Source organism: Gobio gobio, assembly GCF_949357685.1.
Source record: "Gobio gobio genome assembly, chromosome: 1".
Taxonomy (NCBI): Eukaryota; Metazoa; Chordata; class Actinopteri; order Cypriniformes; family Gobionidae; genus Gobio; species Gobio gobio.
In genome coordinates, this window is record NC_137097.1 from 9383681 (window position 1) to 9407366 (window position 23686).

Sequence of the window (23686 nt, forward strand, 5' to 3'; positions counted from 1 at the left end):
GGAAAAAATCCCTTTCCAGAACATTTTCATTCAACGTTCCCAGCTGGTGGAACGATCTTCCCAACACCATCCGAAACGCAGAATCATTGACATCATTCAAAAGTCAACTAAAAACTCCGCTTTTCCGTGAGCACTTAACCTCATTAAAAAAATGTACCCCCAAGTTGTAAGTCGCTTTGGATAAAAGCGTCTGCTAAATGCATAAATGTAAAATGTAAATGTACATTACAGTCACTGTATTGGTTTATAGATTTCAATATCAACATTGTTTTTAGGACATCACTGGGCAGGATGTAAAAAAAAATATTTAAAAAATTTTTGTTGCATCCAAATAAAAAAACTTAGGAAATACCGGGATGTATACCGTGTATCGCCATTCAACCAAAAGATACAGATATGATTTTTTGGTTATATCGCCCAGTCCTATAAAGCATTTTGATTTACCATTGTGTATGAAATGTGATATATAAATAAACATGCCTTGCATATTTAACTTAACCACCATAGCCTACTAAAGTGCTGACTTTGTACTTTTGACTGAATGGTTTGCTTTATTTCTTATTGGAGAGCTTCCTATACCTTTTACTTATACTTTTATAATGGCCATTATTGATTATTAAAACTGACGTTTAACAAAAAGAGAGCTGTATTTGTCATATTTCATTTTATTACAGTGAAGATAATCAGAGTACATAATCACATATTGCCTGAACCACATATTTATAGGTTGAATGTTTTATTTAATTTTGTTTAAAATATGCATGCAGTGAAGATAATCAAAGTACGCTTTGCCTGGACCACATTTCTGTGGCTATTTATGTTTAAGATTCTTAAAAAAACCAAAAATATTATTGTTGCTTTATGATATTAATATTGAACCACTGTACTCACATGAACTGATTTAAATTGTGTTTAGTACATTAATGGATCTTGAGAGTGTAAATTTCTGTGCTCCCTATGGAGGCCTCACTGAGCCTTCAGATTTCAACAAAAATATCTTCATTTGTGTTCCTAAGATGAACGGAGGTCTTACGGGTGTGGAACGGCATGAGGGTGAGTAATAAATGACATTTCATTTTTGGGTGAACTAACCCTGGCCAGACCTTTGCGGATATAACAGCTTCAACTCTTCTGGGAAGGCTTTCCACAAGGTTTAGGAGTGTGTTTATGGGATTTTATTTTATTTTATCATTCTTCTAGAAGCACATTTGTGAGGTCAGGCACTGATGTTGGAAGAGTCACTGCTCTAATTCATCCCAAAGGTGTTCTATCGGGTTGAGGTCAGGACTCTGTGCAGGCCAGTCAAGTTCCTCCACTTCCATGTCTTTATGGATCTTGCTTTGTGCACTGGAGCACAGTCATGTTTTGAGAGGAAGGGGTCATTACCTCTTGGCAGGTGTAAGCCTTCTCTCCTGTGTGAATTCTCATGTGGCCTTTAAGAAGCCCTTTATGAGTGAAGCTCTTTCCACACTGTTGGCAGGTGTGAGGCTTCTCTCCAGTGTGAATTCTAATGTGTTCCTCAAGGGTTCCTTTACGAGTGAAACTCTTTCCACACTGTGGGCAGGTGTAAGGCTTCTCTCCAGTGTGAACTTTTATGTGGTCTTTAAGATGCCCTTTTTGAGTGAAACTCTTTCCACACTGTGGGCAGGTGTAAGGCTTCTCTCCAGTGTGAACTTTTATGTGGCCTTTAAGATGTACTTTTCGAGTGAAGCTCTTTCCACACTGTTGGCAGGCGTGAGGCTTCTCTCCAGTGTGAATTTTAATGTGTTTCTTAAGGTTTCCTTTAAGAGTGAAACTCTTTCCACACTGTGGGCAGGTGTAAGGCTTCTCTCCAGTGTGAATTATCATGTGGCCTTTAAGATGTTCTTTTCGAGTGAAACTCTTTCCACACTGTTGGCAGGTGTAAGGCTTCTCTCCAGTGTGAATTCTCATGTGGACTTTAAGAGACTCTTTATGAGTGAAACTCTTTCCACACTGCTGGCAGGTGTAAGGCTTCTCACCAGTGTTCATTTTCCTGTGGACTTTAAGGTGCTGTTTTTCAATTAAACTCTTTCCAGACTTTTTTTGTGAGGAAATCTTTTCAGTCTGTGAGCAACTAAAAGATTTTTCTCCAGCTATGAAATCACGATGTTGCCCATACGGATCTTTCTCCATTTTATTTAGTTCTTGGCTCTCCACTTTTAGTGCCATCAGATCTAAAAGAGACAAAAAACAAGTTAACCCCAGTTCAATGGCACAAAACAACAGACAAAGACATTAAACCAGAAACATGTATGTTACATCATATACCCAGTAAGCTACAGAAAGAGGGGTTACATTTCTTTAGGAAAATTTACAAACTCACTTCTACAAAATCAATTTCTAAGGACTACAGCAAACGGCCAGTAGGGACTACTAGACATTCCTCCAGGGTCTCTGACATCACCAGCCCCAATATTTACATAAACCCCTCCTCCGAGAATATTAAATAAGGGGGGGCGAGGCCATTTTGTATCGCCGCGGGGAAGCGTTGTTGTGGTTAGTAGGCTGGAGTGATTTTGCTGCAATGCCGACGAAACGCTGTTATTTTCATCCGGATTGCAGGTCCACTTTGTTCAGCCTTCTTAGGGATGGGGGTGCGTTGCAGTGCGTTTAACATACAACATCATGTCATATGCATGTGTGTATGAGACAGAGGGGAACAGGTTGCATTTGCAGCAGATATATGCTGCCCATCATAAATCAAAGCACGAGACAGACAGGGGTCGGAGGAGAAGACCGGAAAATATGACATAATGGACAATATTCGTCTGTATTTGCAATACACGAGCCGCAGTTCAGCTGCGCGAGACAAACACTGCCAGTGTGAGACGGGGGCGCGCAGCTCCCGCTGCACAATTCACGGAGGAAAGCCTCCACAATCTTCACGAGTTCAACGGCTTGTCCTGAAAGATGGATTTAAAAACAGAAGCTGTTTACGGGCCACAACCTGTAAGTATGATTTATTTTTCATCGATGTGTTTTCCTGTAATAGTTCGTATTGTTAATTGTACGTTGTAGCAAGGAAGTAAACAGATGGCAACGCTCATTTGGCTCTGCAAACCAGTTTGTTAAATGCTCATTCTAACATTACAAACTGTTTTAAATCTCAACAGCGAACTTGGCATTAGTGTAAATTATTCTTTGATTAGAGCTTTTATGTATTGTTTATCTACAGGCATGCTAAACATGGTTCTGTGTTTGATTTGACTACTAGTAAAGCCAATGTTTAATGTTCGTTTTGGGTTAATAGTTCTTACGACAGATATTTGGCTATAATCATTCGAAAAATACAAAAGTAACAGTGCCATTCCGACAAACGTGCACTAGGCGGTTAGCGAATCACAACACACTGGGCCAGCTAACCAATCTGAGCCCATTGCGTATTTTTGAGGGACTGGCTTCATACAACCCGGAAACCATCAGACCGTTTTTACAAGGAGGGACAGAGCAGTGTAGAATAAAGGTAAAATTTATGAAAAATAATGCAATTTTTAAAAACGAAGCATGAACACATGTTACAGTGCACCCCACAAACACAATCAAGCCTGGTACGAGTCGAGCCACGAACGCTGTGCTAAGTGAGCTGGTCGATAGGAATTAAGTTCAGCTTAGCACAGTGTTCGTGGCTCGACTTGTCAAGACTGTTTTCCAAGATGTCTTCTGTCTGTATACGCGTAATGTTCTGTCTTTATAAAGTATCTTCTTATTAAACTGTTTGTACACTTACAAAGTTCTCAATGCTTCGGTTTGCATGTAAGGACCCTCATTATGCTACCGTGTTAGTGTGAGGCTATTTTGAGCCTTGTTAGTGGTATTAACGAGCAATTTATTTTTACTTATTCTGTGCCCCATATACTAGTGTTATAAGCTAATCTGTTTTTAGAGATAAAACTCTTTATATTCGATTTTCATGAAAACGCATCCCAGAGAACGATCTACTCGGTAGCCATGTGTTAATTACCCCTAGGTTCATTTTTCACTGGAGTTGTCTTTTAATGCTAAATCGCTTAAGTAACCCTTTAAATCAGAATAGTAAGAATGCAATCGCTTTAGATGCAACCAGCTTAGTGAACTCTGTACATTGTTCAGTTCTGGCAAAAACAGTTCGTGCAGCCAGGCAGTGAAGAGACGGCATAGTCGCGGATCAAACCACCGCTCTTCCGTTCTGATTAGAACATCAAACAAGTTCTCCCCATTCAGTGACGCACCCACTGATAATGTGAAATTAGAAACACCAGACACCATAGTCAAATATTTACCGGGAGCCAGAGTGCCTGACATCAAAGCAAATTAAAAAGTGCTAGTATGTGTGTGTGTGTAATATATATATATATATATATATATATATATATATATATATATATATATATATATATATATATATATATATATATATATATATATATATATATATATATATATATATATATATATATATATTAGGGATGCACCGAATCCAGATTTTCGGGGTTCGGCCGAATACCGAATCCACTGGTTAAGATTCGGCCGAATCTGAAACCGAATACCGAATCCTACTCCCACCCGCAGTCCATTATCACAGTAAACACATTATAATGAACAACGTTAACAACGTCCGCAGCAGTGTAGGGATGCTATTGACTATTAACTGTTTTGGTCAAGTTTACTAAAGTAAACATTGTCGTGTATGTTCTTCTCGCCGCTATTTCATGATGGTTTATAGAAAAATTACCCCGAGTCGTCCTCTGTCGTTTCAAAGAACAAATCAACGGAGAGCAGGAGGCGCGCGCTAGGGTTGTGCCGACATCGTGATGCCACGCCCCCGTTGCGAGTCTGTTGTGTGCTACACACTAATCCTCTTCTATAGTATTAGTTAAACTAAAAACTTAGCAGGGATTGCTCTGTAAATTAAATTGAGAATGTAACTAATGCATATATGCTATTTTAAATACTGTAGTCTATGCCAGATATAGAGCTACATTTTGAAATCATTTGAGGCTGAAACATCCATAAGCATGCGTGTTTATTTTAGCACTTCTGTCAGTGAAACAACACAGCCTATAAAACAAAAACGATTTTCAGTGAATAATGGTAACCTCAAGAATATATGAAAATTAAATATTAGTTAGAAAAATATTTGATTCATATACTATTCCCCCGCAAAGATGCATGATAGGTCTACCGCTCTGCGCTTTGAGAGGAATGGGACACTGAATAGACACCTTCTCGAATATCTTCGTCTTCATATGTTCTACTGATGTTGCAAAGCAACACTTGTTGTAAAAGGTCTGAAGAGAGGATTTTATTTTCCACAGGGTCAAGACAAGGCAATGTTTGATTATTCACTGCCAGAGAAAACGAAACTAAAATCACCGGCGTGTGTGAAATGCGCTATTCAAATAAACCAAACTTGACGCGCCTTACCAAGTTTAATAACAAGAACAAACTGTGTTAAATAAAATTTGAAGTAAAAAAGTATTCGTCTTACAGTGTTTTTTATACTTTCCCACAGTAAAGGATGTGAATAGTTATAATAGACTTAATTATAAGCAAACGAAAGGAAGAGACGTTTATAATCCCTTGCGAACATGGGTGCGACGTGAGTGAAGAGTTGGGAAAAGAAACAAGATGTCCATGTCCATTGGGATAAAATGGACTAGGCCTATTGTTCAAATTCACGGAAAATCGAGTGAACATATCCAGAATGAAAAAGAGCTCTCTGACCATTATTTCCTTTCTAGGCTAAACAAAGCTTTGTGCTTCACTCCTGTGGTAATATTCACGTCAAACAGCATTCACATACAAAACACTGGGTTAGTAAAATAACGAAATTATTTTTTTAAAAGTAGAAAATAGTATTTATGTAAAGAGATATATTAAAATAAAAAGAGCTCAACTCTTATAAGTGGAAGGAACCTATTTTTCCCCCCTCACGTGCAACCTAGCGGATGAATCATTATTTGGGTTAGTACAAATAATGAAATGATAGTTTTAAGAGATTAGTAGGCCTATATATGTAATGATATATAGTAGCCTATATTATCTACCTATTTACCTAATTCCGGTTCTTCAAAGCTAACGGATTCAGTGTATTTTCGTTTTGTCATCTTAATTTGGAAATTATTTAAGTGAAAAATATTTAGTGTAGGCCTATATATTTTATTAATTTTATTTATATTTTATCTGATCTATAGATCTATAGGCTGTTTGCATGGTAAAATAAAATACATTTTGGCTGCTGTCTGTAGATTCATTCATGTACAACTCGTATTCTCGGATGTTTCATATGCAAATGTTTTAACAGCGGCTGTTCTTTAGGGTCCTTGTCATCACAAGACAAATCGGCATTGCAAATTGAACGCGTAGCTCAACTTGAATCGTCTTCTTTTTACTTAACCCCTTACCAGTCACCCCCACTTTTGGCAAAGGAGTGCAAAATGACATACCCAAAATAAAATTGTTGCTGCTAATGAGTCCTTCTGACTACACACAAATCAAAGGTATCATTTGAAAGCTGACACTTGACAGTTTACCATGAAAGACTCAAAATTACTCTAGAAATTACTAATAGAGAGATAAATAAGCTCAAACACAATGGACAATTGAAAAAAAAAATTATAACGGTTTATGAACAAGAAAAATACATAAGGCATAAATATATATGGATCTGGAAACACAAGTAAACTAAAGCCACATGTCTTTTAAATGTACGTTTCAAATTTGAAGTTGATACAAGCCAAAATGACTTTTTTACAAGCATTTAGTTCGGAGTATGTCTAGGCACCTTTCCAAAAAGGCCACTTGGAGACTCCAAAGGGACACTTGGTAACCACCTTTTACCATGAGGTATAACCGGTTTGTTTGATCATTTCAATCTATTTTCTCATTACAACATGACAAAGCTCAATTTATATACTTTCTCTGGTATATTTTTCACCCCTAAATGTTTATAAAAATGCATGTATGTGCATATTTTTTTGTAAAATAATATTTTTTTGAAAGAGCTCCAAAAGGACACCAAAGTGACACTTGGTAACGTATAAGACATTTAACAAAGTCTTTGTTCACTTCCATTAATTTAAAGGTTTAGAATAATGACATACATTATTTAGCAAATAAAAAGTTTTATTTATGTATATATTGTATACAGCAACAAACAACTGTTCCTTAGTTATTTAACACAGTGATAAAACACCCCCCCCCCCCCCCCCCCCCCCCCCCCCAAAAAAAAACAAAACAAAAAAAGAACTATTTACAAAGTACTGAGTTTGGCAGTGCCGTTATATTAAAAGATGTAAAATGTACTATTTACAAAGTATTGCAGTGTTTGGCAGTGCTGTTCAAGTCAGGAGAGCTTTACTGTCACTCTGCTATATGTAGAGACATACAGTGTACGGCCCACTCGTCCACCTGAACATATACTCTCACAGTAGTCACACACGGAGGTTGTTCTGTGAATGATACTCCATAAAGCAGTTCCTTTTAGGTAGGTAGCAGAAAGCTACATCACAGTTGTGGCACTTCACGGGAGAATTCCGGCGGCACACCTTGCATTTGCATCTACCTGCAGTGCTGTCGTTGGTGATGTGCACAGGACTGTGGCACTCACAAGAAGGACGAGGAGGAGTGTCAGGCACCTTGCTTTTGGTTGGATGTCCTGCCAGCTCCAAAATCAGTGTTTCCCGGAATGCTTTCTGAGACATTGGCTTCTGGTTTTTAGTCTTTGCCAAATCCTGGTGCAGAATGAAAGCATTCACCACTGCAATGTCGACAAAGTGATAAAAGAATGTGCGATACCACTTTTTGGTCTTGTGAAGGACATTGTAGTATCCAATAAGTGCATCAGAGTGATCCACTCCACCCATGTACCTGGAAAAAGAAGCAAAAAATATACATTTAGAAAAAGCAAATAATATAATATAATATAATTAATATAATAATATAAAATAAAACGAGGACCGTGACGTCGCCCGGTATGGCGCAGCCGGGGCCCCACCCTGGAGCCAGGCCTGGGGTTGGGGCTCGTATGCGAGCGCCTGGTGGCCGGGCCTTCCCCCACGGGGTCCGGCCGGGCTCAGCCCAAAGGAGCGATGTGGGGACACCTTCCCGTGGGCCCACCACTCACGGGAGGGACCATAAGGGGCCGGTGCGAAGCGAATCGGGCGGCAGTCGAAGGCGGAGGCCTAGACGACCCGATCCCTGGACACAGAATCTGGCTCTTGGGACATGGAATGTCACCTCGCTGGCGGGGAAAGAGCCTGAGATTGTGCGTGAGGTTGAGAGGTTCCGACTAGAGATAGTCAGAATCACCTCCACGCACGGCTTGGGCTCTGGAACCACACTCCTCGAGAGGGGATGGACTCTTCACCACTCTGGAGTTGCCCATGGTGAGAGGCGGCGGGCTGGTGTGGGTTTGCTTATAGCCCCCTAGCTCTGCCGCCATGTGTTGGAGTTTACCCCGGTGAACGAGAGGGTCGTTTCCCTGCGGCTTCGGCTCGGGGATAGGTCTCTCACTGTTGTGTGTGCCTACGGGCCGAACAGCAGTGCAGAGTACCCGACCTTCTTGGTGTCCCTGGGAGGGGTGCTGGAGAGTGCTCCGACTGGGGACTCCGTCGTTCTACTGGGGGACTTCAATGCCCACGTGGGCAATGACAGTGAAACCTGGAGGGGCGTGATTGGGAGGAACGGCCCCCCTGATCTGAACCCGAGTGGTGTTCAGTTATTGGACTTCTGTGCTAGTTACAGTTTGTCCATAACGAACACCATGTTCAAGCATAAGGGTGTCCATCAGTGCACATGGCACCAGGACACCCTAGGTCGTAGGTCAATGATCGACTTTGTGGTCATTTCATCTGACCTGCGGCCGTATGTCTTGGACACTCGGGTGAAGAGAGGGGCGGAGCTGTCAACTGATCACCACCTGGTGGTGAGTTGGATCCGATGGTGGGGGAGGAAGCTGGATAGACTCGGTAGACCCAAACGTACTGTGAGGGTCTGCTGGGAACGTTTGGCAGAGTCTCCTGTCAGAGAGATCTTCAACTCCTGCCTCTGGCAGAGCTTCGACCAGATCCCGAGGGAGGCTGGAGATATTGAGTCCGAGTGGACCATGTTCTCCACCTCCATTGTCAAAGCGGCCGCTCGGAGCTGTGGACGCAAGGTCTCCGGTGCCTGTCGAGGCGGCAATCCCCGAACCCGGTGGTGGACACCAGAAGTAAGGGATGCCGTCAAGCTGAAGAAGGAGTCCTATCGGGCCTGGCTGGCTTGTGGGACTCCTGAGGCAGCTGACAGGTACCGACAGGCTAAACGGACTGCAGCCCGGGTGGTTGTGGAGGCAAAAACTCGGGCCTGGGAGGAGTTCGGTGAGGCCATGGAAAAGGACTATCGGCTGGCCTCGAAGAGATTCTGGCAAACCGTCCGGCGCCTCAGGAGGGGGAAGCAGTGCCCTACCAACGCTGTTTACAGTGGCGATGGGCGGCTGTTGACCTCAACTGGGGATGTTGTCGGACGGTGGAAGGAATACTTCGAGGATCTCCTCAATCCCGCCGTCACGTCTTCCATTGGGGAAGCAGAGGCTGGGGGCTCAGAGGAGGACTCGTCCATCACCCAAGCTGAAGTCACCGAGGTGGTCAAGAAACTCCTCGGTGGCAAGGCACCGGGGGTGGATGAGATCCGCCCTGAGTACCTCAAGTCTCTGGATGTTGTGGGGCTGTCTTGGCTGACACGCCTCTGCAGCATCGCGTGGCGGTCGGGGACAGTGCCTCTGGTATGGCAGACCGGGGTGGTGGTCCCTCTTTTTAAGAAGGGGGACCGGAGGGTGTGTTCCAACTATAGGGGGATCACACTTCTCAGCCTCCCCGGGAAAGTCTATGCCAGGGTACTGGAGAGGAGAATTCGGCCGATAGTGGAACCTCGGATTCAGGAGGAACAGTGTGGTTTTCGTCCTGGTCGTGGAACACTGGACCAGCTCTATACCCTCTACAGGGTGCTGGAGGGTTCATGGGAGTTTGCCCAACCAGTCCACATTTGTTTTGTGGATTTGGAGAAGGCATTCGACTGTGTCCCTCGCGGCGTCCTGTGGAGGGTGCTGGGGGAATATGGGGTCCGGGGTCCTTTGCTGAGGGCTGTCCGGTCCCTGTATGACCGAAGCAGGAGTTTGGTCCGCATTGCCGGCAGTAAGTCAGACTTGTTCCCGGTGCATGTTGGACTCCGGCAGGGCTGCCCTTTGTCGCCGGTTCTGTTCATAATTTTTATGGACAGAATTTCTAGGCGCAGCCAAGGGCCGGAGGGTGTCAGGTTTGGGGACCACACGGTTTCGTCTCTGCTCTTTGCGGATGACGTTGTCGTGTTGGCCCCTTCTAACCAGGACCTTCAGCATGCACTGGGACGGTTTGCAGCCGAGTGTGAAGCGGCTGGGATGGGGATCAGCACCTCCAAATCCGAGGCCATGGTCCTCAGTCGGAAAAGGGTGGCTTGCCCACTTCAGGTTGGTGGAGAGTTCCTGCCCCAAGTGGAGGAGTTCAAGTATCTAGGGGTCTTGTTCACGAGTGAGGGGAGGATGGAACGGGAGATTGACAGACGGATCGGTGCAGCTTCTGCAGTAATGCGGTCGATGTACCGGTCTGTCGTGGTGAAGAAAGAGCTAAGCCGTAAGGCGAAGCTCTCGATTTACCGGTCAATCTACGTTCCTACTCTCACCTATGGTCATGAGCTTTGGGTCATGACCGAAAGGACAAGATCCCGGATACAGGCGGCCGAAATGAGCTTTCTTCGCAGGGTGGCTGGGCGCTCCCTTAGAGATAGGGTGAGAAGCTCAGTCACTCGGGAGGAACTCGGAGTAGAGCCGCTGCTCCTCCACATCGAGAGGGGACAGCTGAGGTGGCTCGGGCATCTGTTCCGGATGCCTCCTGAACGCCTTCCCGGGAAGGTGTTTCGGGCATGTCCAACCGAAGGAGACCCCGGGGAAGACAGAGGACACGCTGGAGGGACTATGTCTCCCGGCTGGCCTTGGAACGCCTCGGTGTCCCCCCGGAAGAGCTAGAGGAAGTGTCTAGGGAGAGGGAAGTCTGGGCATCTCTGCTTAGACTGCTGCCCCCGCGACCCGGCCCCGGATAAGCGGAAGAAGATGGATGGATGGATGGATTATAATATAATATAATATAATATAATATAATATAATATAATATAATATAATACTAACCTATTGTAGTCCTTCACAGCAGCTGGAATGGGGACATCCATAAGTGACCAAGAACCGTCACTCCCTTTGACCCTTCTTTTCACAGTGTCACCAGCGAAAGCTTTGTGTAAGGTGGAGGCGACCAACACTTCCCTTGTGTCCTTCCACTCCACAAACAACACACTGTCGTCCCTTATCCAGCGTATGGTGCCACGAGGTGCTTTCTTGGGCATCTTGTTCAAAGTTGTTTTGGGAAAGCCTTTCCTGTTAGGTCTGATGGTGCCACAAGCATAAATCTTTTTGCTCAGGAGGTCTTTGAAGAGGGTTGGACTGGTATAAAAGTTGTCAACATATAACTTGTAACCGGTTCCCAACACCTTCTCATTTACCAGTGCCATGACTGCATCATAACTCAGTCCATTCTCTGTGACTTTATTAGCTGCAGACTTGCCCTCATACACAAAGAAGTCCCAAGTATAGCCGGTAAGTGAATCAGCCAGCACAAACAGTTTATATCCCCACCTGGTGGGTTTACTTTTCATGTACTGTTTGAGTCCAGATCTGGCTTTGGATGCCACCATCCTTTCATCAACAGAAATTTGCTGATTGGGATGGAAGTATGCCTTGCTTGCTTCCCTGATGAAATCATAAATGGGCTTTATTTTGCAGAGTCGATCATAGGCTGGTGATCCCTTGTTCTTCTCGTTCTCTGCATCAGCGTTAGGATCACTCAGATGAATGGAGGTTGAAACATGACGAAACTTTCTACCTGACATTATTTCAGATGGCATGGGCAAATTGTAGAGCTCAGATTTCCTCCAGTAGTCCGACAATGAAGTCAGCCTCACCATTCCCATGTAAATAACAAGTGACAGGTATGACATCATGTCATGCATGGTTATTTCAGTCCATGGCTTTCCGCTGGCCGCCTGGCACATTGATCCATAGGCATCGGAGTTAGCCAGCAATGTCTGCAGCAACGAACTTGAAAAGAACAACTGGAACAGCTGCAGAGGACTGTACAAAGCTGTTTCTATAACCTTTGCTCCGACAGTGTGAAGAGGCCTAAAGACAATTTGTGGAGGTTCTGTGCTGTCCATGTTACTGCACCATACCATCCCTGAGGGGCTGGGTGAATCGTATGAAGTGCCATCACTATTGAATAACAAACATGAACAGAAATTTAGGTATATACATATATTATATCCATATTCATAATTCATAAAAATTCAGTGGATCATTCACATACAGCAATCTACCTCCACACACACTCTATTGTTACCCTTATTGACATTTATACCACCAGCTCATAATGCAGACTGCAATCAGGCAATAATGATGCCCAAAAACATTATTTTCTTCTCTCAAGAGACATGCTCATCACATTATTTGCTTTCCACAAAGTTCTGGGTGAGTCATCAGGAGGCGACTGTCTCGGTCTTCCTTTCTTTCCTCCTCCCCTGGAACTTCTGGAGGCAGCGAGAGATGTTGCAGCCAGGCAGGGACGTTTTGTCGGTTGTCCAGAGGCCTCTGGTACCCAGTCATCATCTGAAGTTTCATCACTGTTGAATTACACAAAAAGGATTAGAAATACACCCAACACAACTGTTTATCTTACACATAGAAAAAAATACAGCAATTTACTCCCATACACACTCTATTGTTGCCCTGATGGCACATTTACATCAGCTTACTGATTTTCTATTCAAATTCAAAGAATCATTCACATACAGTGATCTACCTACATACCCACTCTATTGTTGCCCTGATGGCACATTTACACAAGCTTACACATTTTCTATTCAAATTCAAACGATCTTTCACATACAGTGATCTACCTCCATACCCACTCTGTTGTTTCCCTTATTGAAACATTTACACTACCAGCTAATGACTCAGACTGTAATCAGACAATAATCATACCCCAAAACAGTTTCTTCTCTCAAGAAACATTACTTGCTTCACATTATTTGCTTACCACAAAGTACTGCGCTGTCTCTGTCTTCCTTTCTTTCCTCCTCCCCTGGAATTTCTGGACGCAGCGAGAGATGTTGCAGCCAGGCAGGGACGTTTTGTCTGTTTTCCAGAGGCCTCTGGTACCCTTTCATCATCTGAAGTTTCCTCACTGTTGAATTACACAAAAAGGATTAGAAATAAACCCAACATAACAGATTATCTTGCACAGAAAATAGCACATATTATTGCATTTTTTCCTCTGACACATTTGGTCTGAACTTTGTCCTGCTTTCTACATACACAACTGTACATACATAAAGTTATATGCTCAAGTACGTTGTACATGGTTTCTTCTAGAGGTTTACCAATACTCCCATGTCACATTTTGATAAATAGCACAATACTGAACTCACAATACAATATTATTGCGATACTCCAAGGCATATTGTAAAAAGGATAACAAAAAATATACCGAAATGCTAAATTTGGTATTACATTGGGGGTGGATATGAATAGGCTTGGACTTGGTGCTGATGACCAAACGCACAGGACAATGGTGACAACAGAGTAAAAACTATTCTGGTGATAATAGCCGAAAAGACTAAATTATTTTAGACAAATATGCTTACACTCTCACCCACTCACTGACTAGATATATTTAAAATATTGCTGGTCACTTTTTAGTGGCAACATAAGACATTTGTCATTATCAGGTCCCACAAATATTCCCCCATTGCATTACTATACATTATATTCAACATTTTATAGTAATTGAATGTAGTACTGACACTAAAACACTGTGAAATTTAACTTTTTCCTCACACTGTCATTTTTATTTTGGGTGAAATATACACAATACAGATTTTCACTATCCACGATACATTGTTACAACTTACATCACTAGCTTCTAACTCAGCACTTGAATAAAAAAGGAATTTTGCGGTACTTGAATGTACTAATAAGCCGTAATAGTGTAGAAACACAAAACTACAAAACAAAGCAACAAAAACGTACTAAATGTAGACACTTACCGATCTAAAACAGGATCGACGCTGGATACAGCACTCTCTTCTGAAAATTCCACATTTTCTTCATCACTGCTTCGCAAAAGTTCTTCCAATGCAGCAGCAGGAGAAAATAACTTCTGTCCTCGACGTGGATCCATTGCAGGCGAATGCTGACAGAGCGAGCGCTAGTGAGCAAGTGTAGCAAGGGAACCTCTGTGCGTCACGAGGGGCGTGCGTGAGTAATTTTCCAGGATGCAAATGGTTACGCAAACAAAAATACAATGTGATACTCGCGAGATTTATGCTAATCAACACATCGGCGTATTCGTTATTGCATAGACTACATGTTAGATGACAACACAAGACTTTCCCATTGCTGTTTTTTTTTTTTTTTACCAAACACATTTGCATGTGGATAATCATGAGTCACCAAAAGTGACTGTCATCTTTCAATCTTTTCTAAAATTGCGTGGCTAGTTTTCATCAGATATCTTCTGGGCGGTTCTCATTCAGTTCCCGACACTCTACTAAATACATTGATACGTTATATTTCTTTGAATAATGCGCTTCATGCGTACAGTTCATCAAATAAACAGGACAGCGTCCTCGTGATTAGTAAACTTCAGGAAGTAAACAACAGAAGTTCTATAGCTTTTTTTACCAGTTTGCTTGTTTTTGGACAAATATTTACTATGGATATCGTACACTGGACTCTTCCCATGGAAAAAAGGTCGAAGTCACCATTATTCTGCCAAACATTACATTTCCAAAGCACAAAAAGGTAAGGGACCCCCTCTCTCTTTGTTGTCATATCACATTGTTTAGATTCATTCGGAATGACAAAAAAAACGTTGCAAAGTTATCTTGATTGTATAATGCTTATACAGATACGAATCTGCAGTCTCTTATCTTTCAAACAATGTACTGGTTGACCTTATTACTTGACAAAATGATATTGTAAACTAGCGATCAATGTAAACACTATCAAACGCGGGGCCGTCGGCGATCTCTGAACACAAAGGGGTTAAAGTAGCTACTGCCACGTTTTCTGTTCATGAGTTCCATTTTCACTTTCAACAGCGGCGTCATTACGTTCGACCAGCGGGGCGCGCATAGTGCAAGCCTAGGGTTCGGTGGAAAAAAATTCTGAGGTTCGGCAGAAACCGAACCCAGTCAAAAAGCCCAATATTCGGCCGAATCCGAACCCGAACCCTGGATTCGGTGCATCCCTAATATATATATATATATATATATATATATATATATATATATATATATATATATATATATATATATATATAAATAAAATGGGCATTGCTGTTTGGTACCTGCTTCCACAAATTATCAGTCAATCGAATACACCTGTGACCAGTGCTTCAGGCGTTCCTTTAAAAAGAGTTTCTCCAGTTGAGCCAAGGAAGGCTTTGAGGACTTTGGAACTCTGGTTTTGGACTTTGTTTGAATTTGGCCTTTGCTTATGTTTTGTTTGATAGTTTGCTGCACTTATTCTTCAACATTACATTACATTTTCAACCATGCACTTTGCCTTACACACTGATGTTACTGATAGAGACAGAAACACTTATTTCCTTTAATTTATTTAATTATATCATTCAATGTTATTTTAATTTAGTAGTAATTAAACTTTACTTTTGAGTCTAATATTTGGTTTGCGTGTGTCCCTTGTTTTTGTTGCTTCCCTTGAGCCAGGGGACGTAACAAATTGGGGGCTCGTCCTTGCTTTGTTAACTTAATGAGTTAAAAAACATTTTGGTGCGCTTTGAGTTTGATAGTTTGTTATTTTGGACACGCAAAAATAAATTTGTACTGAAGTCAATTTGTTCACCGTGTGAAGTCACCAGTTGGTAAGTGGCCTACATATGTGCAATATTGTTTTTTGAACGTGAGTTTTCTCTGATAGGTAAAGTGGCATGTTTCTTTTGAGATGTGTCGGGTTTGTTATTTTTGTGTAGTGTTGCGATGAAAGTGGGTAGTAGTAGTCATCTCAGGAGCACATCCGTGGTGTTGAAAGCATCGCTGGTCTGACCAGTTGCGTTTTTCACCCAATGGGCTGCAGTGCATAAATAAATAGCATGAAGACTAGGTTGAGTTAGGTAGAGTTATTGGACAGGTAGGTAGAGGGAAAACGTACTAGGTTACTAGCGTAACCTCGGTTCTCTCTAGAAGAGGGAACGAGTATTGCGTAAGTTGCTTACGCTACGGGAAAGTATTCTTTCTTCGAGATCTGAAAAACCACAAAATTATCCTTAATTTTTGCCATATTGTCAACGCAGTGTGGCAGCCTGGCAGACCATCGCAGGCTATTCCAGCGTCTATTGGCTGCTCGGCTGGCAACTGCAGCAGCCTATCGGCGAGCCCGCGTGACGTGGCATCCAATGAGGGCGCTTCACGCCCTTCACGCCTCATTTGCCTACAGGTAGGGCGTGGCCACGTGTATATAAACAGGGCTCGCAGGCTGTAAGTTCGGTTTTCATAGTCTGAAGCACAAAAGCCCGTGGGGCGCACGGCCGGTTACACAATACTCGTTCCCTCTTCTAGAGAGAACCGAGGTTACACTAGTAACCGAGTACGTTCTCTTACGAGAGGTTCTCTCGTATTGCGTAAGTTGCTTATGCTACGGGAACTCTTTGTCAACGCCGTGCGCGCCGAGCAAACAGCATATGTATCCCAGGCAGACCGGGGAAAAACAAAGCTGGAGACAGGTGGCCGGTAGAGAAAACAGGCCAACACATGTAAAAGCACTTCATTGTACTGATAAGTGAACACAGCACCTATCTTGCGAATAGGGGGAGCGGCACTGCCGGTCCCCTACAAATTCACACAAGCACAATACCGAACGTATGACCAGTACGCGAGCGTTGTCTGCACAGAATCACTGGGCAGAGCTAACAGCCCACTCAAACTGATAACACTTTCGCCTGCAAGGCAGGAACTTCCATGTTGTAAAATCTCACGAATGTAGACGGGGAGGCCCAGCCTGCCGCCATACAGATATCGTGGATGGAAATCCCTCTGGCCCAGGCCCACGAAGAGGCCATGCCTCTATTGGAATGAGCTCTGACTCCCAGCGGGCACTGCAGGTGTTTGGAGGCGTAAGCTGCTGCAATCGCGTCCACTATCCACCTGGACAGGCTCTGTTTCGAGGCGGCGAGACCTTTAGTGCGCCCACCGAACGAAACAAAGAGCTGCTCAGAACGCCTGAAGGCGGCGGAGCGCGTGACATAAACTCTCAACGCCCTGACAGGGGAGAGGAAGTTGCCACCGTCCCCCTCTTCGGATGCTGGCAGAGCCGATAGGGAAATGAATTGCGCCCTAAAGGGAGTTCTGATCACTTTGGGGATATAACCGTGCCTCGGCCTAAGGATGACCTTGGAGTCATTCGGACCGAACTCAAGACACGCCGGGCTCACGGAGAGCACGTGCAGATCCCCCACGCGTTTTACTGAAGCCAGAACTATCAGAAACGCGGTTTTGAGCGAAAGGAGCTTTGGTTCCACAGCTTCGAGCGGTTCAAAGGGATGAGCCTTCAGGGCCTCTAGGACCAAGGACAAATCCCAGATAGGAACCGAGGGGGGGTCGCGGGGGATTCATCCGTCTAGCTCCTCTGAGGAAACGAATAATGAGCTCGTTCCTTCCTAACGCGTTGGCCGAGCGTCGTCTGAGCCACATACACTTTGAGCGTGGAAGGGAACCTGCCCAGTTCCAGCAGCTCTTGAAGGAAGGAGAGCACCCGCTGGACCCCACACTCCAGTGGAACCAAGCCTTTTGCAACACACCACTTAGTGAACACAGACCACTTGGAAATATACAGCCGCCTCGTCGAGGGAGCTCTAGAATGTGCGATCGTGTTTACAACCCCTTCAGGCAGGTCAACGGGTATCCATTGGTCACCCATACATGCAGAGACCAGCGCTCCGGATGGGGATGCCAGACCGACCCTCCGGCTTGAGAGAGGAGATCTCTTCTCAGCGGAACTGGCCAGGGGGGTGAGTGCGACAGCTTCACCAGCTCTGGGTACCAAATTTGGTTCTCCCAACGCGGCGCTATGAGGAGCACCGGGCGGCGCATCTCCCTGATTTTCGCTATGACCTGAGGTAATAGAGAAATCTGTGGGAAGGCATACAGCGGGAGGCTGGGCCAGGGCTGGGACAGCGCATCCTCGCTCTTTGATAGAAACATCGGGCAGCGGGCGTTCTCTCGTCGCAAAGAGGTCAACCTCCGCTCTGCCGAATAGGCGCCATAAATGCTGGACTGTCTGGTGGTGTAGGGACCACTCCCCTGGGGGAATGAGGTCCCTGGACAGCTTGTCCGGACCAACATTGAGGTGGCCCGGCACGTGCGCGGCCCTAAGCGAGCGCAACGAGCTGTGTGCCCACACAAGAAGGCGTTCCGTCAGTCTGCCCAGACACCTGGACCTGACACCGCCCTGTCAGTTCACGTACGACACTACGGCCATGTTGTCCGAACGGACTAGCACGTGGTGCCGTTGTATGAATGGGAGGAAGCGCCTGAGCGCGTTCTCGACCGCGATCATCTCCAAGCAATTTATGTGGAGACGTTTCTCCCGGTCTGACCAGAGGCCAATAGCCGGTCTGCCCTCGAAAACAGCGCCCCAGCCTGAGGTGGAAGCGTCTGTCGAGATAACCTTGCGGTGTGAGATGGCTCCTATTGTCACCCCCTGCTGGTACCAGTCGGCTGCTAACCAGGGCTTCAGTGCTGAAGTGCAGCTCTGAGTCACTCTGATTTGAAAGCCTCCGGAAGCCCAGGCCCTGTGAGGCACTCGGGCGTTCAACCAGCATTGCAGCGGGCACATGCGCAGTAGACCCAGCTGGAGCACTGCTGCAGCTGAGGCCATACATCCCAGCATCCTCTGAAAAGCTCTGAGAGGTGCGGGGCTGCCCGGCCGGAAGGACGCAGCCATGCGTCGGACTCGGCGTGTGCGCTGCGGTGACAGGCGGGCTGACATTGCCACAATGACTGTGCTAGAATGAGCCAATCGTCCAAATAATTCAAAATTCGCATCCCCTGCCCTCTCAGGGGAGCGAGGGCCGCGTCCATGCACTTCGTAAATGTACGGGGTGCTAGCGACAGGCCGAATGGAAGGACGGTATACTGATATACCTGACCATCGAAGGCGAATCTCAAGAATGGCCTGTGACGGGGTATTATCTTGATTTGAAAGTATGCGTCTTTCAAATCGAGGGAGATAAGCCAGTCTCTCGGGCGAATTTGCGCGAGGATCTGCTTGGTTGTGTAAAAATCAGTAATTCTCGCAGTTGTTTTTTTTTTTTTTTTTTGTATTGACGTTTTAATCAGGTCCTTGTCCGGCTGGGCAAGTACAATTCCCCTTCACTCGCCCCTTCAAAAAAAAAAAAAATCCACTTATCCTGGACTAATTGACAAGAGACTAAAAGAAGTTGTCTGACAAAATCACAATACCAGAGGTGGACAGTAACAAAGCACATTTACTTGAGTACTGTACTTAAGTACACTTTTGAGTATCTGTACTTTAAGTAAGTATTATTTTTTCTGGAACCTTATGACTTTAACTTCACTTCATTTGAAAGACAAATATCGTACTTTTCACTTCATTACATTTCTATCAAGGTCCTCGAAGTTGAAAGGCGTTTTTGCAGACAGTCTATCGGTAATAACTCTTGAAGTTCACACTTAGAAAGTTTCAGTTTTCTGAAAAGATTAAAAATTTGTTCTGTTTTAAATGTTTGCCTAAAATGATCTATATCACAGCTTTCAAAAACGTATCAAAACATTTTTAATGCCATTTAAGGCCTTATTTTTGCAGAATCCATTTAATGACTTTTAATGCTGTTAAATGCCCCACGGATACCCTGTTTAGGCAGGTGCACGATCAGATAAAGCACTTCAATAAAGAATAAACAAAGAGGACACACTGCCACTGTTACTCCTAAAATTACATTTGATAAAATAAGCAACATTTCAACCTGAAGGTCTTCGTCAGGCAAACAACAAGTTAACCGCAAGGGACAATTTATATCAGCATGATCCATCACACCTGACATAATTATTCAAATCCAATAACTCACTCACAATAAACAGAAAAATACAAAATAGTCACCAACAGACGTGCACAAGCTACCATGGAAGGTTTGGCCATTTCTTCAACGCTTCTCATCCACTAGATGGTGTGAGGATTGTTAATGTAAACTTAGTAGAAAGTAGATATTGGGGTTATTGTAACAAAGCAGAGAGAGCAACCATTGACTACCATAGTATTTTTTCCCCTACTATGGTAGTCAATGGTTGCTCTCTCTGCTTGGTTACAAACGTTCTTCAAAATATCTTCTTTTGTGTTCAGCAGAACAAAGAAACTCATACAGGTTTGGAACAACTTGAGGGGGAGAAAATGATGACAGATTTTTCATTTTCATTCATATCCCTTTAAATCAAGACACTTCAAAAATATAATTCATTTCTCTAGAGATGGACATTTTAATAAGGATCAACTGATTGAGTTCAGCTTTGAGAATGAAACCAACCTGTTTGTTCCTCAGTTTCTTCATCTTTCACTCTCAATGTTTCTTCAATCTTCACGTCTTCTCTCTCCTCTTTAATAAATTCCATCTTTATGTAGACGTGGATCCCAGTCGCTTCACCAGGAGTTTTTCTGTGTTTGAAAACTCAGTCCTGTTTAAGATGAGAATAATTAATCTCTGAGTGTCTCAATGAGCTCTAGTTCAATAGTTCAGTTAATGGAACTAACTGACCTGGGGTCTGCTCTTCATACATCGCTAACTCGGTTATTACAAGAGTTCATTACTGAACCAGGGGCAATAATGATTATAGGATGGCTTGATGCAGAGAACTTTATCTTGATCCTTAAGAAACTTCATTATATAGATATATGTTTTAGTATATTAATGCTGTCACGTAACAAATCTGCTTCAAAGGTCAAATTAACTGAATTGCTAATTACAACATTAAAATAAAAATGTAAAGCCAGTAGAAATCAGGCTTGATAGACTAGAAATCATTAATATAAATGACTGGGGGGGAAAATCTGCACATTTAATTTATCTATTATAATAAGGATTTATGTCATGTTGGTTGCTTAGCTGTTTTCTTTATGAAGCTCCAGAAATTAGTTTTTAAAGTTTTTTATAAGGTCTTAATGATTTGTAGCGATTTATTTAATGATTTATTTCACTTGTTCTCCCGTCTTGATTCAAATAAAGACTTTATGTTCTTTATGGCAGATTTCAGACCGATCTGCATAATGAAATAGAGATAGAAATAGAGTCGCTTCGAGTCACTGAATCATTTGAATGTTTGAACTGATTCACCATAAAGAGAGAAATCAGACGTTTCTTCTGTTACTCATGAGTTTATTCTGTTACTTTACTCACACAGCGCTGATAAATGTTAGATAAAGCAATGCAGTGTTACATTTAATAATACATCATTCATTAAACACTTTAAACGCTTAAAACACAAACCTTCCTCCAGCAGAATCGCAACAGATGCAGGAGTGCGGCGCGGCCTTATGACGTCACTCGTAGATACCAAAATAAAAGTCCCGTTCGCTGCTGTATATTGTGAAATATTATTAAAATGAAAAATATTTGTTTTCTATTTGAATATATTTGTAATTTATTCCTGTGATGCAAAGCTGCATTTTGAGCATCACTACTTCAGTCTTCAGTGTCACACAATCCTTCAGAAATCTTTCTAATATGATGATTTGCTGTTCAAGAAAAATTTATGATTATTATCAATGTTGAAATGAAAACAGTTGTGTAAAAATTTTTTTTAGGATTCTTTGATGAATAGAAAGTTTAAAAGAACAGCATTTATCTGCAATAAAAAGCCTTTGTAACATTGTACTACCAACCCAAAACATTGTTCAAAAGTTTTGGGTCGGTAAGAATTATTGATTTATTTTTTTGGGAAAGAACTTAAAGAAATGAATGCATTTATTCAGCAAGGATGCATTCAATTGATCAAGTGCCAGTATAGACATTTATAATGTTGCAAAGGCTTTATATTTCAGATAAATGCTGTTCTTTTGAACTTTCCATTAATTAAATAATCCTGAATTTTTTTTTTACACAACTGTTTTCAACATTGATAATAATAAATGTGTCTTGAGCAGCAATTCGGCATATTAGAATGATTTCTGAAGGATCATGTGACTCTAAAGACTGGAGTAATGACACTGAAAGTTCAGCTTTGAATCACAGAAATAAATTGCATTTTAAAATATATTCTTGAATAGAAAAAAGTTATTTTAAATTGTTAAAATATTTCACAATAATACTGTTTTTGCTGTATGTTGGATCAAATAAATGCAGCCTTGGTGAGCAGAAGAGACTTCTTTAAAAACATAAAAAAATCTTGCCGTTCTAAAACTTTTGACCGGTAGTGTGTGTTATGTGTGTGTGTGTGTGTGTGTATATATATATATATATATATATATATATATATATATATATATATATATATATATATATATATATATATATATATATATATATATATATATATATATATATTAGGGATGCAACAATACAGTTAGTCCACGGTTCAATACATACCTCGGTTTTTAACCACAGTTTACGGTTTGGTTCGGTTCGGTTCTGATGGCTTGTCACATACATCTTTTGTTATTCTATTTTTAGGCAACAGGAACAGCAAGAGGTTAAGGAGAAAAAAATACTATTTTTTATTGCAATACTCTTTATTTATTTTAATTAAAAGAATTGAAAAACCTACCTTAAACTTAAAACTTTACTTAAAAAAAAACCCCTTGTATTCCTAGTGTATTGTATAATATAAAATAATAAATATATATATAAAGATTTACACTGGCAGCTCAGAGCTGTACAGCAGCATTCATGAATGAATGTCAAAATAAAACACTACATAGACTTCACTATAAAATATACATTGATTCTTAGCTACTGTATTAGTTTTTCAGACAAGCAGTGAGTGATTTTCTCTTTGTCTTTTGTTGTATTAACATTAAATGGATAGTTCACTCAAAAATGAAAATTCTGTCATCGAGAAATGAATACAGGTTATGAACAATATTAGAGTGAGTAAATAATGACATCATTTTAGAGGTGAACTGTCCCTTTAAGGACCGCGTGTTCACTACTGCTGCTGTCACTTTAAGACCTGTGTGCATCTAATACACAGACACGCCGATTTTACTTTCACTTTAGACATAACCGACTGTGTTTATGTTAACCATGTGTGTATTTGACAGTATAAGCGCAGTAAGACGACTATTTAGTCCTGTAATCACGTGTTTGACAGGCGTTTAGTGTGAACACTCGAATAAGGGCATGTTAAAACCGCGCAGGCGAATGAGCCGGCAAGGCTTTAAAACGCATGCAAATAATGAGCTTTGGTGATTGTGAGTAACTATAGTGTCCCGTGAGTATAACTCTACCACTAACCTGTGATGTGAATGTATGTCGCATTGTTCAGTATTGGGAAGGAGGCAAATGATAGAATTTGTAGAAAAATAATTAATTCAATGCAA

The 23686-nt window shown here is 42.4% G+C and overlaps 1 protein-coding gene across 1 annotated transcript; it reads right to left on the bottom strand.

The window, feature by feature from the left end:
* Nucleotides 1-652: 652 nt before the first annotated feature.
* Nucleotides 653-21700, bottom strand: LOC307128401 (uncharacterized protein). The gene is made up of 3 exons (XM_079820234.1): nt 21636-21700; nt 20679-20826; nt 653-2195 (listed from the first exon to the last, which is right to left on the bottom strand). The coding sequence occupies exons 2-3, from the start codon at nt 20761-20763 to the stop codon at nt 1327-1329; spliced, it is 954 nt and encodes a 317-aa protein (XP_079676360.1). The 5' UTR covers nt 20764-20826; nt 21636-21700; the 3' UTR covers nt 653-1326.
* Between the last annotated feature and the right edge of the window lie 1986 nt (nt 21701-23686).